General features: G+C 45.6%; 1 protein-coding gene across 2 annotated transcripts in view; it reads left to right on the top strand.

The window, feature by feature from the left end:
* LOC144752052 (phosphatidylinositol 3,4,5-trisphosphate 5-phosphatase 2-like) overlaps window positions 1-14,824 on the top strand; it is a 598,959-nt gene that overhangs the window by 475,364 nt on the left and 108,771 nt on the right. For both annotated transcript variants that reach the window (XM_078640002.1, XM_078640003.1), the window contains exons 21-22: window positions 5,626-5,742; window positions 9,920-10,008. In XM_078640002.1, coding sequence (XP_078496128.1) covers window positions 5,626-5,742; window positions 9,920-10,008 — 206 coding nt within the window. The remainder of the gene's footprint in view (window positions 1-5,625; window positions 5,743-9,919; window positions 10,009-14,824) is intronic.

The following is a 14,824-nucleotide window of genomic DNA, read 5'->3' as shown; positions in this document are numbered from 1 at the left end:
CACTTCAACCTTTGTTTTTTTCAGTGAATATATCTGTGTATGAAAAAAACAAAGGTTAAAGATAAGTCATAGTTAGAACAACTTATTTTATTACTTGTATGCAAAAACCACGTAACCTACACAAACATGGAAATTAAAAACGTATAGTTATATAACTTAAAGTTATAATTTCCACTCGACCCAAACCTTTCTATAACTCACACACCTTTGTACAGTGTGTTGTCAACAAGGTATGCATAGTGAACTAAATCAGTTCCGAAACCGTGATTACCTTGGTCATGGATGATTTGAGAAGGCATTTGGATGGTGGACATATGCCAGCGTTGCTATTGTTATATCTGTCGGCGCCTTCGATACGGTCGAGCACAGGATCCGCTAGGATCGACTGAGGCTAGCGGCTGGCAGGGATCAGAGGGAATGTCTTCAGTTGGCTCCCTTCCCTTCTGTAGAATAGAACCCAGGCCGTCCACCTAAACCCTTCAGGGATCCAGATCTTACGATTGAGTGTGGGGTTCCACAGGGATCTGCCTTATCACCCGACCTATTTAACTTTTACATTCAATCCCTGATCAAGGAACTTGTGGATGAGGTATTGATTGGCAGAATCCACTTCAGTTTGATACCCTGGAATATATTCAAGAAGATTTTAGGAACCTGATGCGCTTCATCGGCAGCTGGATGGGACACAACCATCTAAAATTAAATGTGGATAAATCTGAGATTGTGGTGTTAGGTCATCCTAATCCCTCATTGTGGACCAACTCCTTCTGGCCGTCTGAAATGGGTGCACTTCCCGTCCCTAAACCGGAGGTAAAAAGTCTTGGGCCCAGATGTAGGTAACTCTGATTTACCGACTCTAGAATACCGAATTTTACCGATTCGGTATTCTAGATTCGGTAAATCAGATGTAGGTAAAAAATCGGTAATTTTTACCGAATCTGTATGATTCGGTAATTACCGAATCGGTATTTACCGATTCTGTAATTGCCATTGATTCCTATGGGCCTACAGGCCCATAGGAATCAATGGCAATTACCGAATCGGTAAATACCGATTCAGTAAAATTACCGATTTTGCAAGGGGAACAGGGTGTCACTTTGACACCCTGTTGCACCCCTGATTTCGGCTTGTGTGCCATTTGACACACAAACACACCTCTAGGGCATGTATGTGTGCCACATGGCACAGGTGTACATGTACACAGGGATTCGTTATTTACCATGCAATAGTATTACATGGTAAATAACGAATCGTTAATGGCCTGTGGCACTGTTTGAAGTGCCACCTACATCTGGATTTACAGATTCGGTATATTTACCGATTCGGTATTTTTCAGAATCGGTAAATTTACCGAATCGGTAAATATACCGATTCTGTAAATCTAAGGCCCCCTACATGTCAAACACCAAATACCGGTATTTGGTGTCCTACATCTGGCCCTAGGTGTCTTCGTTGATCAGCATCTCTCCTTTACACCACATAACAATGCAGAGACCTCCAAATGTGTCTTCATGCTTAGATAAATTTGGGAGATCCAATATCCAATAGCTTCTGACTTTGGGTACTTTGACGACTGTTATGGCAGCCGTCATCGACGCTAGACTAGACTATGCCAATAGCAAAAAATCTGGGCCTCCCAAAAGTGATCTTAAGACACTGCAACTGATTCAGACCGCGGCGGCCAGACTGGCCATCAGAAGACCTTGAAGAAGACCAATCACCCAGGGCACGAGTCGGGGGTATACATGGGTGGACAGCCTCCACCCACTCTTTTCACAGGGTGGACGCCGTCCACCCTGCCAAGAAGTTGAACCACACTGAAAAAGATGCTGAATCCGTCCAAGTTTAATTTCCAAACACCGAGATACTTTCAGCAACCGCCATCGCGTTGTTATCTGCTTTCCATCCTCAACAACATGCAGGCGGCGGGGTGGGGGCTTTCTTAGTTCAGACTCCTGCGGGGCCGAAAACAAAGGCCGAATACGAGGGTTCATCATGCCTCCTTTTGTTGGACTCTCTTGGCTGGGATCAGTCAGGAGCCTCACACCTGATGCAAATGAAGCAGAGGGGAAACAAAGGCTCACACCTTGTTAGCACTTCACACATACTTAAGAGAGGCAGCTTTTCACTTTGTTCAGGCTCTGTTTAAGAGATATGCATGCACTGTGACAATATCAGATGTGTTGGTCTTTCTCAGTATTTGCACAAAATAAATAGAATTCATATAGTGCCTACTACCCCTGAGGAGGCGTTGTAATAATTTAAATATCACTATTTTTTCTTTTAAAGCCCTTTGGATAGAGGAAGCTTTACGCTGACAACAGGCAACATTGGTTTACGTGCAGCTTACAAAAGTGTGAATCTTCTGCCTAAATCAAGAGGGTTTCCCTGTATACTCGAAATATGCTCCAATGTACTCCTGATAGACCTGCTAAACATATATGTGAGGGCTTAAGATCTGATGTCACTTCTTGTGATGCCACTTCCTGTGATGTCACACGCTGTGATCACACGCAGCGATGTCACGTGCCATGATGCCACTTGCATACTGATGTATTAGGTTATTCCCCCACTTCTTTTTTAGGACTTGTGCCCCCCTTATCACCCCTTATCTGAAGAGCCCTAATAGTTGCCAATCAAACAGCAAATTAGACTCTAACTTTGATGCTTAAACTTAAGCCTCTTCAAGGGATGGCCTCAGGGTTTTTAAAAGATGGGCTCTTAAGATATCCCCCAAAAGGACCCTTCATTCTGTATTTTCGAATCTCCTGGTGGTACCCGGATTCAAGAGAACAAGGGTGGGAGGGAGAAGCTTCTCAGTCCTTGCTCCTAAGGCATGGAATGCTCTTCCAATAGAGATTCACTCGTTCACTGAAATGATTCCTTTCAGGAAAGCACTACAGATGTGGCTCTTCAAGCAGGCACTTCAATGGACCGCTCTAATGTCTGCCTAGTCTTCCCTTCTGGGTACTCCCATAAACTGTCCAGGGCCAAGATACCTCTGGGTGAATGAAGCGCTTTAAAAATATCTTTTAACACTTCATAACATATTCAGTACTGCCATGGGTGGATTAATTAAGCCCACACAATGGGAAAAAACACTCCAAGCGCATCCGAGCCAGTCATAATTTTTGGTTTTGAAAAACAACAAAAGTTTGCTGTTTAAAACCAAAAACCTTGCTTTGCAGGTGCATTGAACATGGTGCCCACACAGCAGAGCTTCAGTGCCTTCAGTGCACCCACCTGCCTGGCAGAGATACTCAAATTATGGGGCTGGAGGAATGGAGTACAGCCTGGCATCCTTCAACTAAAGATCACACGTGTGACAAGAAGAACTCTATAAATCTACGGATTGATTGATTGATAGAGGGCACGTAGACATATGACACTGGGCCTATGATTGATTCAAAACGCTGTGCCCAGAGGCCTTGGCCGCAGCTACTGCTTAGAAGTGAAAGTAAGAAGCCATCTACAATATTCTGCCAATACTACAAGTGCCTGGGTACCCTCTTGTGTGATGAGAGTGCTATGCAAATCAATATACTATAACATACCACCCATACATCCATGCACCGTCGGTGTTACCAGACATGTGGGAGACCGGGTCCAAACAGATATCCCCCTGAAAAAAATTATTTGCGAGTACAGAACGCTTTGAAGTCGGATCCATGCCACTTCAATCCAACAGCGTATTGGCACAGTATGTTGCAACTGCCTCCAAGAGGAAGTCATTGTTCTCATCAGAAAACATTTCAGCCATCCAATTCAGTAACGGGAAGGAACATACATGTTCTTCGATAACCGGAGCCTTGAGCACCATCAGAGGACAACTCGGGTATTCTTCAATATAACTGCATGCCAGGAAGTCATGTGCTGCTGCACATATATTCCAATACCCTAGGAACCCATGTGCCGCTGCACAGGCCATAATCCCGATGCCAGAACATTCCAACTCATGAGCAACAAAGGGACTCATCAGCTGATCATAATCCGGGTTAGGAGACACCGTGTTGCAGAGACACAAATCCAGACCCTATTCAAAACAGCAATCCAGGCAATGGAAGACAGGCTGCACGCATGTAAAGTACGAAAACCGGAAAGATAATCCATACGGCACACTCAAGGTAGCCAGAGGTAGCGTTCCATAATATTCAAGCATCCGAGTGCGAAGTTGAAGCAGCCGGGGCAGGTTGTCTTGCGACACAGACACTGCAGCCATTTTGAGTAAGTAAATTAACAGCAGTACACAAGCAGCCAAGGCAAGAATTAATTGTGAACCGCCGAAGAGGCTGGAAAAAATAGAATGAAAAAATGCCGGTATCACACCAAATATAGTTTGGTATGAGGTCACAAGGCCAGAACTGACTACTTTAAAAAAGTGCGCCAAGCCTGTGGTCGACGAGGCATTAAATATAGTGTGAATCAAAGCACCGAAATGTGGGAGACCTGGTCCAAACAGATATCCCCCTAGTGCATGTTGTCTGTCGAGTAAAGACAGCTGATGATCTTTACAAGTCCATCATGGGGTGTGTCAGGAGCTAGAAAAGTGAACCTTTGAACATGATGAAATGCATGGCAGAATGAGTGTTGGAAGGCAGGTGAAGAAATCAAACTTCATTCTCAGGGGTCTCACTAATAGAAAGAAGAAGTTGACACAGAAGCTGGAATATAAAAAGAACATCTTTATTAAACTCAAATGAGTGAAACTGCGTCACACAGAAGCCTTAGCAACTGAATGAGGCAGTCTACAGAGTACAGAACACTGGGGTCTTATATATGTGAGGGTTACAAACTCAGCATACAAGTAAGGGGCAGTACTATCTCATGCAAGCATGCAAAATGCCTAATATGGACATGCAAGATCTGCCAAATATTAGCCAATAGGAAAACATTCAAAACAAGGCATCATGTAACCAGAACGTCCCCCTTGAGTCGTGTTTTTGCCCAATCCCATAAGTCAATCAATGACAGCACCTATAGGTCCAATCAGTAATGGCAGAACATGTTTGTGTGCTTCAAAGGAAAGGCTGTGGAATAGGAAAACACAGGGAGAGAATAGCGAAGGCCAAAAGATAAGATACGGCACGAGAAGAATACTAATATAGAGATTAGGTAGTCCACACAAGGATTAGTTAGGCCGGCTGGTGTCTGAGATTGGTTTCAAAACAAGGACGGAGGGGGTTTTCAACACGTTGCAGTCCAAAGGGCAGAGACACTTCGTGAATCAAGCAGCCTGTGTAAAGGCAACACAAAATGGAGTTGAATGTAAAATGGAGTCGAAATGAAAGAACCTCACAGGGTTGTTGATTAGAACAAGAGGCCTGTCTGGGCATCCTCACCTGCCTTCAAGACCACTGGTTGGTTCCTGTTTTGAGTTATCCCTATGTCACGATGTCCCCATTGACACCCTGTGCAATCTGAAGCAGGTAAGAGAGTCTTTAGTGCCTCAGGATGTATAGCAGTGATGGGTTAGACCTGCTCTCTCCCTGCATAGACCCCAGCTCCTGCACAGAGACCCCCGCCTAAATTGAGTTGAGCTCAGTGTGATCTGAGGCAGGTAAGAGTGTCTTTAGTGCCGTAGTATATATAACAGTCATGGGTTACACTTGCTCTCTTCTTGCATAGACCCCGGCTCCTGCACAGAGACCCCCGCCTGCATTGAGTTTGAAAGCATCGAGGCCATCGTGAAAACCAGCAGCCGCAACAAGTTCTTCATTGAGGTTCATTCCTACTGCCTGGAGGGTAAGAGGATGTGATGTCCAAGTGCTGCCTGTATCTGCCACTCAAAGCTCTGCATGTGCCTGCCAGATGCACTGTCCCTGTCTGTGACCTACAGCACTGTCTGCCCTGTCAGCGGCAGCCATCTTGGTCCTGTCCTTTACACTATTCTATGCTTACAGCAGCGTCTATCCTATCCCTGTCGCCTACAGCGGCGTCTATCCTATCCCATACAGTCTGCTGTCCTCTCGCCTACAACTGTCTCAGTCATATCATTTACACTACTCTCTGCCTGTCACACACAGCACTCTGTCCTATCACATGCAGTGCGTTCTCCTGTCGGCTACAGCCACCTGGGTATCACCACTACTCTCTATGCTTATACCCTACATCAAGAACGCTTCTGCCCCCTGTGGTCCCTCTTATTCCATAGAGCAACAGTGTTTCCAATACTACTCTTTCCACCTTAAAACTTTGGAAGAATATCTGGCAGCTTCTCTCTTTCGCCTATAAGTTGAAGGCTATTTTATCCCTGACATCTGTGGGACTGACATCTGTGGGACTGACATCTGTAGGACTGACATCTGTGGGACTGACATCTGTGGGACTGACATCTGTGGTACTGACATCCTTAGTGTATACTGGGGCTAGAGAAATTCCCACAGCACCGGCTACAGTGGATTGAAAATGTGGCCGCTCATGCTACTCATGAAGCATGAAGAGCACATAAGTCTCCCATGGCCTTGCTACACTGGCTTCCAGTGGACCAAGTCCCTTGGCTTGTGTCCCCAGGCAGTGCATGATATGCAGCCGGTCTCATAAAAACACTCACACCCTCCATGACGGCTGCAGCCAGCGAGCTCCACACTCCTCACTATACAGGGGTCCCGAAAGGCTAAAAGATAATGATAGACCCTCTTTAATCTATAGAGTGATCTTGTGGGATAGCTGAGTTGAGGTATCTCTCTCACCACAGAAATGCTACCTCACCTTTATCCACCCAATAAGAACCAGAGTTGATATCAGCTTTCTCCTGATGGGCTGGTAACAGTCGGCCACTAATTGGCTGGTAACAGGAGGTCACTCCTTGGCTGGTAACAGGAGGCTACTCCTTGGCTGGTAACAGGTGCCCACTCCTTGGATGGTAACAGGTGGTCACTCCTTGGCTGGTAACAGGAGGCCACTCCTTGGATGGTAACAGGAGGTCACTCCTTGGCTGGTAACAGGAGGCCACTCCTTGACTGGTAACAGGGGGCTGTTTCTTGCCTGGTAACAGGAGGTCACTCCTTAGCTGGTAACAGAAGGTCACTCCTTGACTGGTAACAGGAGGCCACTCCTTGGCTGGTAACAGGAGGTCACTCCTTGGCTGGTAACAGGAGGCCACTCCTTGACTGGTAACAGGGGGCTGTTTCTTGCCTGGTAACAGGAGGTCACTCCTTAGCTGGTAACAGAAGGTCACTCCTTGACTGGTAACAGGAGGCCACTCCTTGGATGGTAACAGGAGGTCACTCCTTGGCTGGTAACAGGAGGCCACTCCTTGACTGGTAACAGGGGGCTGTTTCTTGCCTGGTAACAGGAGGTCACTCCTTAGCTGGTAACAGAAGGTCACTCCTTGACTGGTAACAGGAGGCCACTCCTTGGCTGGTAACAGGAGGCCACTCCTTGGCTGGTAACAGGAGGTCACTCCTTGGCTGGTAACAGGAGGCCACTCCTTGGCTGGTAACAGGAGGCCACTCCTTGGCTGGTAACAGGAGTTCACTCCTTGGCTGGTAACAGGAGTTCACTCCTTGGCTGGTAACAGGAGGCCACTGCTTGGCTGGTAACAGGAGGCCACTCCTTGGCTGGTAACGGGAGGCCACTCCTTGGCTGGTAACAGGAGGCCACTCCTTGGCTGGTAACGGGAGGCCACTCCTTGGCTGGTAACGGGAGGTCACTCCTTGGCTGGTAACAGTAGGTCACTCCTTGGCTGGTAACAGGAGGTCACTCCTTGGCTGGTAACAGGAGGCCACTCCTTGGCTTGTAACAGGAGGCCACTCCTTGGCTGGTAACAGGAGGTCACTCCTTGGCTGGTAACAGGAGGTCACTCCTTGGCTGGTAACAGGAGGCCACTCCTTGGCTGGTAACAGGAGGTCACTCCTTGGCTGGTAACAGGAGGCTGTTTCTTGGCTGGTAACAGGAGGCTGTTTCTTGGCAATCAATCAGTGTCCAAATACACCTGCAGGACACACCGTGCTTTGCATGTAACCTCCTGGTCCCTGTCTGGCACTTAAACCTCTGCCTGTTGTGCTCCCTGTGCTGTGACCACAAGTCCAAAGTGCCCTCTATGTTTGACACCTACTTCCAACTGTGCCTGACTGCCACTCGCCGCTCTGAAGGATGCATAACTGCATCAGTCCAATAGACACAAAATCCAAGGTGCCATTGCAGTCTCAAAGAAGTGGTGCCCTGGGGAGCTTCTCCTCTCCAGAGACATCAGCAAAGACATGGTCCTTAGCAATATCTTCTTGGATGAGCCACAATTCATTCAAAATAAACACAACCAAAACTAAAATATATAGCATTCAAATAAATGATTAAAGGAAACCAAAAAAAGACATAGATGAGCCATGCAGTCACTGTCCGCGTTGTCAAATAGAGCATAAGCCAGGGCGAGGCAACTTAGCACAATCCTGCATGGAGCTGCACAGCAGGACATGTAAACAGAGAATCTCCCTTAAATGTGAGACTTCCAGGTCTGGCCAAAGCTGGGCTAGGGTTTGTCTGATGTTTGTCTTTGTATATAGGAGCTGATCCTAAGGATGACTCCTTCGCAAAACCACGCAGTCTATCCTGGCAGCAACATTGGTAAGAGGAGGGCGCCCTCAGGAACATCATGTCAAATACCATCAGGTGGAAAAAGTCACTAAGGAGTTAACCATCTTCAGGGTGGAAGCTTGCGTGGCTGGGCAGACTCCAAGGGCCTCATTTATGAGAAGTGACGCATCGCTGCATGAAAGCTGCGATGCGTGACTTCTCAGTGCGCCCTCCTTGCTACATGATTGATGCGTCATATTTACTGTATGATGCATCATGTCGCAAGGAGTTACAGATACATCAGTATTTCTGACGTATCTGTAGGGCGCAAAAGTAACGCATTGCTGGAGTGTGCCACAAAAGTGATGCACCGGCAGCCTAAAAGTGACGCACAGCCTCATAAATGAGGCCCCAAATCCCTCATTAGCAACCTGGTGATGCGTAAACCGGAGCACTGAGCGCGCCTCCGCATTTGACATGACAGTATTTCATCATAGTTGGACTCCTGTGCTTTTTATCTCCCTCCACCCCCTCACCTCCCGATTGTGAAGTTAGTTGGGGGCCTAGTCTTCTGTTTTTACTGATTTTATATTCAAACCAGATGGAAACTCACTTGTATCCCTGCGTGTTTTTTCCGGGAATTGAAATAAACAGAAAGTGTGCCTTGATTACTCTTCTACCATACTATCATAACACCTTCCTGGCTCATGGCTGTGCAGAATGACGCATGGAAATTGTAAAAAGGCTTAAAAACTCCTCTAATGGAAGTCTGGCTCTCCAGTCCTTCCAGTCCCCTATTTATTTACTTTTCTGATCCCTTTATCTCCACTGAACAGGAAACATATTTCACTTTGGCCTTTGTCAATGAGGGTGACCAAGTCCTGCATAGATCAATAGTTTTGTGCAAGAAGAACTGAGCTTCCTTCTCGTCGCCACAAAGAGCTGCTCTACTCATTGGGAGGCAGAAGGACCCATCAAAACTCTGTAGGATCTTCAATAGTTTGAGAGGTCTTGTGAATCCTCTAAAAAAGGTTGAACCATCACAAATATCCTGGAATTTAATGATATAGTATATATGTGGCCAATCCATTACTATTTAATTACAGCTGAGATGGTTCAACACAGTAATCAATCTTCTCTTTCCCACCAGGACCACCACCTCGTGTTCAGAGTTGGAAAGAAAGTTTGAGAGTTGAGTCACCTTGAACTCTCGCAGTGATTAAGTTTAAAGCTGGGCGAAGCTTAAACCAGCCCAAAGTTTGGATTTCAGAATGAGTTCTCCAAAGACTGCTGTCTTCCTTGCTTCACTTCTTCCTTTTGCCTCAAGATCTCTTTACTTCACTTTTAAGTTCTCACATTCTCGCTCTCCCTCCATGTGACTCCCTATTCTTGGCGTTGCATTCTCCAGAGTACCAGAAGAGCGGGGAGAACTCATCGCAGAGCAGCGAGGTGTCCGGGTTCCTGAAGCTTGGCTGGTCGGGGAAGCACCTTCCGCTGGTAAGGAGTGAGTCTGAGTGGGGAGAAGATGAAAACAAATGTATCTAAGAGGTATGTAGGAGAGAGTGTGTGTGCATGTGTGTTTGTGTTTTGTTAGGATCACTGGAAATTATGTTTTAGTTCAGTTGATCTTGATTCGGCTGCTTTGCTTGGGTGAAGGTGGGCGCTTCAAGTACGGAATGTCTCTTTTAAGGCACGCTGGATTACCCAATGCCCGATTCCTAGTGCTCTTATGATAGTTGAATGGGGGAGGACCTTACATCTTCTTAGGGGTTTTTTGGCCATTGTTGAGGTGGCCAAGCAAAGGTTGTGTTGCTGTCATTCAACCTGCCAGTAGGCTGTCGGGCTGCGAATGACACGTTTCAGTCATGCGAGGATGGGGTTAAGGAAAACCTTTTCTACTCCATAGCACAAAAATATTAGAATGCCACCTTGTGGCCTGGACCTACTGGAAGTAGTGGATGGCCAAGATTTGGCTTCAGCGCTGCTGGACAGTGCGGGACGCTGACCCGTTTGTTGCTCACATGCCTCTCGATGGCTTCGTTGTTGTGTGATTATTCTCCAAGTAGGATAGAGAACGTTATGTAATGTCAATTTGTATGGCCCAGCTTATCACCTGTGAGGATAACCTAGTGCTGGAGCAGGCATGTAGGCCAGGCGGTGCTCCTAGTTGAACAGCCAGGACTTCAGTTTCTTGCGGAAATTGAGAAGTGGAGAAGCTGTCTTGATGTGCTCAGGAAGTTCGTTCCGGTTCTTGGAGGCCATTTTCTCCCATTGACTTTAATGGTGCATAATTGCACACAAAAGTGATTTCTTTTGCGAACTTGAAAAATTCACATTTCAAAAAGTACTTAATGTAGAACAAAGTTTTGGGTCTAAAAAATGATATAACAATTGCTGTTATTTTTATTGATTGGTCTCAGATTTATTCGTGAGTGTGTGTCTCATTTATTGCCTCTGTGAGCACAACAAATGCTTAGCACTACCATCTGATAAGCCTCACTGCTCATGCACACTACCACAAATAGAGCGTTAGTATTATCTACTTTTGCCTCTGTGTACCAATCTGTGTCTCACTGGACTCTCTGCAAAGTGTACTTCATTTTAGTTCACTATATATAGAGCCAGCTTACTACAATCTCTTTCCCGAGCCCACTTTTAAATTTACACAATCTAACTAAAAGGCCATCTTTTTTCGGGAGTTTTATATAGCACAAACTAGACCCGAAGGTATCGGAGCACTTTACATGAAATCCAGCTACCTTAGAGACATACACATTTATTTTGTTAGGCATGGGGAGATTAACGGCCAGATTCATCAAAGAAAAATCAGCTTGCAAAGGGCCAGATTCTGAGAATCCGGCCCTTTGCGAGCGCAATTTTTGCATTTGGGATTCATCATCCCAAATGCAAAAATCGCAATTACAGAACTCGCTAAATTGCGAAGAATCGCATTTAAGGAATCTCAATTAGAGATTCCTTAAATGCTATTCATGAACCTTTTAAAAATTGCGAATTCGCAATATGGGGCCGCTATTTACCACGAAGTGTAACTACGTGGTAAATAGCGAAAACTTCGAAAAATGCACTCTAGTGCATTTTTCTAAGTTGTATGTTACACACATACATGTCCTTTGGACATGGATGTGCGCAACACCTGTGTACATTTGCATTTCAGGGGTGCTACAGGGTGTCCTTTGGACACCCTGGCACCCTTGAAATCACTTCCTTATTTGCGATTAGCTAATTGCTAATCGCAAATAAGGAATGACTCCCCATTCATTCCTAGGGGCCTTGAGGCCCCTAGGAATGAATGGGGAAGCCATTCTTTATTTGCGATTAGCAATTAGCTAATCGCAAATAAGGAAGCAGTAGAAATCGCAAAATTATTTGCGATTTCTACATGCATCCCGTTTTACGAGTCTTTAATAGTGTTTCCTTAATAATCGCTATTAAGGACTCGCAAAAGAGAACAATGATGAATCTGGCCGTAAGTGATTTGCCCAAAAGCTCAGGATGTTGAGCGTCCCTGCAGAGACGCGAACCCGGTTCCCCAGCTTCGAGGGCTCACTGCTCTAGCCGTTAGGCCACTTCTTTGTTAAGGGCTATCTTGAGTGGTGTGTCGCAGTGGGGTTGATCCTTGATGTAGTCTCTGTGTCTTGCGGTTGCATGACAGCGGTGGTGAAAAAGACAGTCGCAGTTTTCTGAGATTGCTTCGTGGATGGCATTAGTCACACCTATTGCTATTCCGCTAGTCTCTTTACAAGTTGAGCATCCAAAGAGTGTCCCTGTTGCAGCAAGGGCTTGTGTCGCACAGGTAGAGGTATCGCTCGGTCAGTGCCTCTAGAAATACTACACTGATGCCCGCATAATTCTCTAGATAGGACTTCTCAGGCTGGACTACTTTCCCTGCTCGCGATGCAGCGTCTTGCACTCGTGTTGCTTCTCTCGGTGAGCACACACCACTTGACACGTTGGCCGGGTTCACATGGCTGAGGCAGGTAAGATCAAGACTATACATATCTTCAAGTGATGCGCCCCAGTTTGTTAGACGGCATGAAGTAAGGCGCTACTATAATATACCACAGCATATGGTATCACAGCTTTGTCATTAAGCTAGATGTAGCACGCGTGTTATGAGTTCACTGTCATTATTTCACTGAATCAGGTTTTTTGGTTGCTGCTGGGGCTAGGAGAGTCAATTGGAAATGCAGTCCCCGCAGAGTTTCTAGCGCTGAACTACCATGCCACCTTCTGCCTCTCAATCCCTGGGCACATTTCAGTGTGTGACGCATACACTTCACCTACCGGTATTGTTTCAACGCTTCTCCCTCAGTGCTGCGACACGCCCTCCGGACAGCCCACTGAGGATCTTCTTCTGCACCACTCTCCAGAGACAGAGGCTCGCCTTAGTGTGTCTCCTATGAGGGGAGAAAGCCATGACAACTCGGGCTTTACACCGCGCTGCCATTACGACACAGCAATCACAACGCAAGTCGTTACAACGACTTTCACTGGAGGGCGCTCTTAGTAAAGGAATAGTTTTATTTTCTATTCCAACGCCTTCCCTACTGTTACGTGGGCTGGAGTTGGAATAGAAAATTAAACTATTCCAGAATCCAGCGCCTACAGCTCAAGTCGTTGTAACGACTTGCATTGTAATGGATGTGCTAACGCGGGATTACTGGTTACTAGTTACCTTACCAAATCCCAAACTATGTCGACTGAATCGTTGGTACCTGTCATTGAGTAAAAGGTAATCTTACAATAAGTCAATCAATTTAAGAACTTACACCACTCTAAATGACCACTGACCAAATTTTAAGTTTCAAAGATTTAATATAAAGTCAAAGATAACTGAAGATACAAACTTCTCAAAATGAGATTCAGAAGATAAATCGGTATCACTATGAACATGAACTTCTTGAGTAGTCTAAGTCTGAAAAACAAAATAATAAGTACAATCTCGAAAACCATAAGGGTTGTCAAAATGGATATAAGTTGCAATCTCAAAGTCATTACAGAAAAGAAAATTAAGGTTAGTCTGTCCCTACACTATACTAAGTGACATCCCTACTTAGCAAGATCTTTACCCTCTAGGTGTCAGCCGTGGTGACTTCCTAAGAAGATCACGCACTTCTCTTTGTCTCTTCTCTGATAATGGGTCGCTCTTGATCAGCCTATCTGCCTACCCATCCGCTTCCTTAGGCTCCCAAAATCATCTGCTCTGCTCTGCTCTCCTCCCGGGTCTCTTTCCCTAATACCAAATCACATTTCTGATAGGAACGCCCCTTGGGACGCCCCTCACGTGGTATCTCTGTGCGCGGCAAACTCCATGATGGTACTCTTGAAGACCCTCGTTAAAGTTGACCTTGGTTCCCAGGCTTCTTCTCCAATGCGCCGATACCCCCTAAATTCCTGGAAACTCCTACAGGCCTGCGCAAGGCGCCACTGAACAAAGTCCCTTTCATTCGAGCTGATTAGGACCCTCGCACCTGCATACAGCTCGTCCTGCAGTGGGCCTCAAATTCCAGACTCCACCATATCTTTAAGTCGTAAAACACACTCCAAGCTCGGTGCTGGACACCTCTCGACTTCTTCCCTAACGAGCACATGGCGGTTCAAACGACATGTCATTATCTGTTCAGGCCTACTTGATTTACATGAAGCAGGTCCCTGCACTCTTAAAACATTAACTTGATTTAAACAGCAAACATTCTTAACTAGCATACGTTTCTAAAATAACACATCTATAAAGCATATACTTTTAACCCTAAGTTCAATAATACATTTGGAAGAACCACGTCAACCTTATCTCACATTATTTTAGCAGCACGTTTAGGTTTGCTGTGAATTGCCCTAAGGCCTACACATTATACTGGATTTCAAAGTTACATTTAATTCGGACATGATTCTTTTAACATGAGAACGTGAGGTTTTCATATTCATTCCAACATTTCTACATTCATCTCACACAGTTATACTTATTATTACTCTACTTAACATTCTATACATTTCGCTACTGAATATAAAACACTCTGTATATTTCACTCCTGGATATAAAACACTCGTGTGCAAAACATGTTTAAACTAACTACGTGCTTGTAAATATGGCGCACTTATACATTTTTTCCCAAACTTGTGCTCTCTCAATCCCCCCTTTGATGACCTTCTGGGGTCATCACCATCAAGACACTAAAAATGTAGAACCCTTCAAAGTGAAGTCATGGCTGTGCCACTTCTTTTCATACTCTCTAATGCTTTCAGACTCTTGTATTGAGTGTCCTGCATTGCTGTCAACTCTTCCTCCTGTTTC

The sequence above is a fragment of the Lissotriton helveticus genome, chromosome 4_2, assembly GCF_964261635.1.
Source record: "Lissotriton helveticus chromosome 4_2, aLisHel1.1, whole genome shotgun sequence".
Taxonomy (NCBI): domain Eukaryota; kingdom Metazoa; phylum Chordata; class Amphibia; order Caudata; family Salamandridae; genus Lissotriton; species Lissotriton helveticus.
The sequence above is the reverse complement of the archived record's forward strand: the minus strand, read 5'-3'. Positions and strand labels throughout refer to the sequence as shown.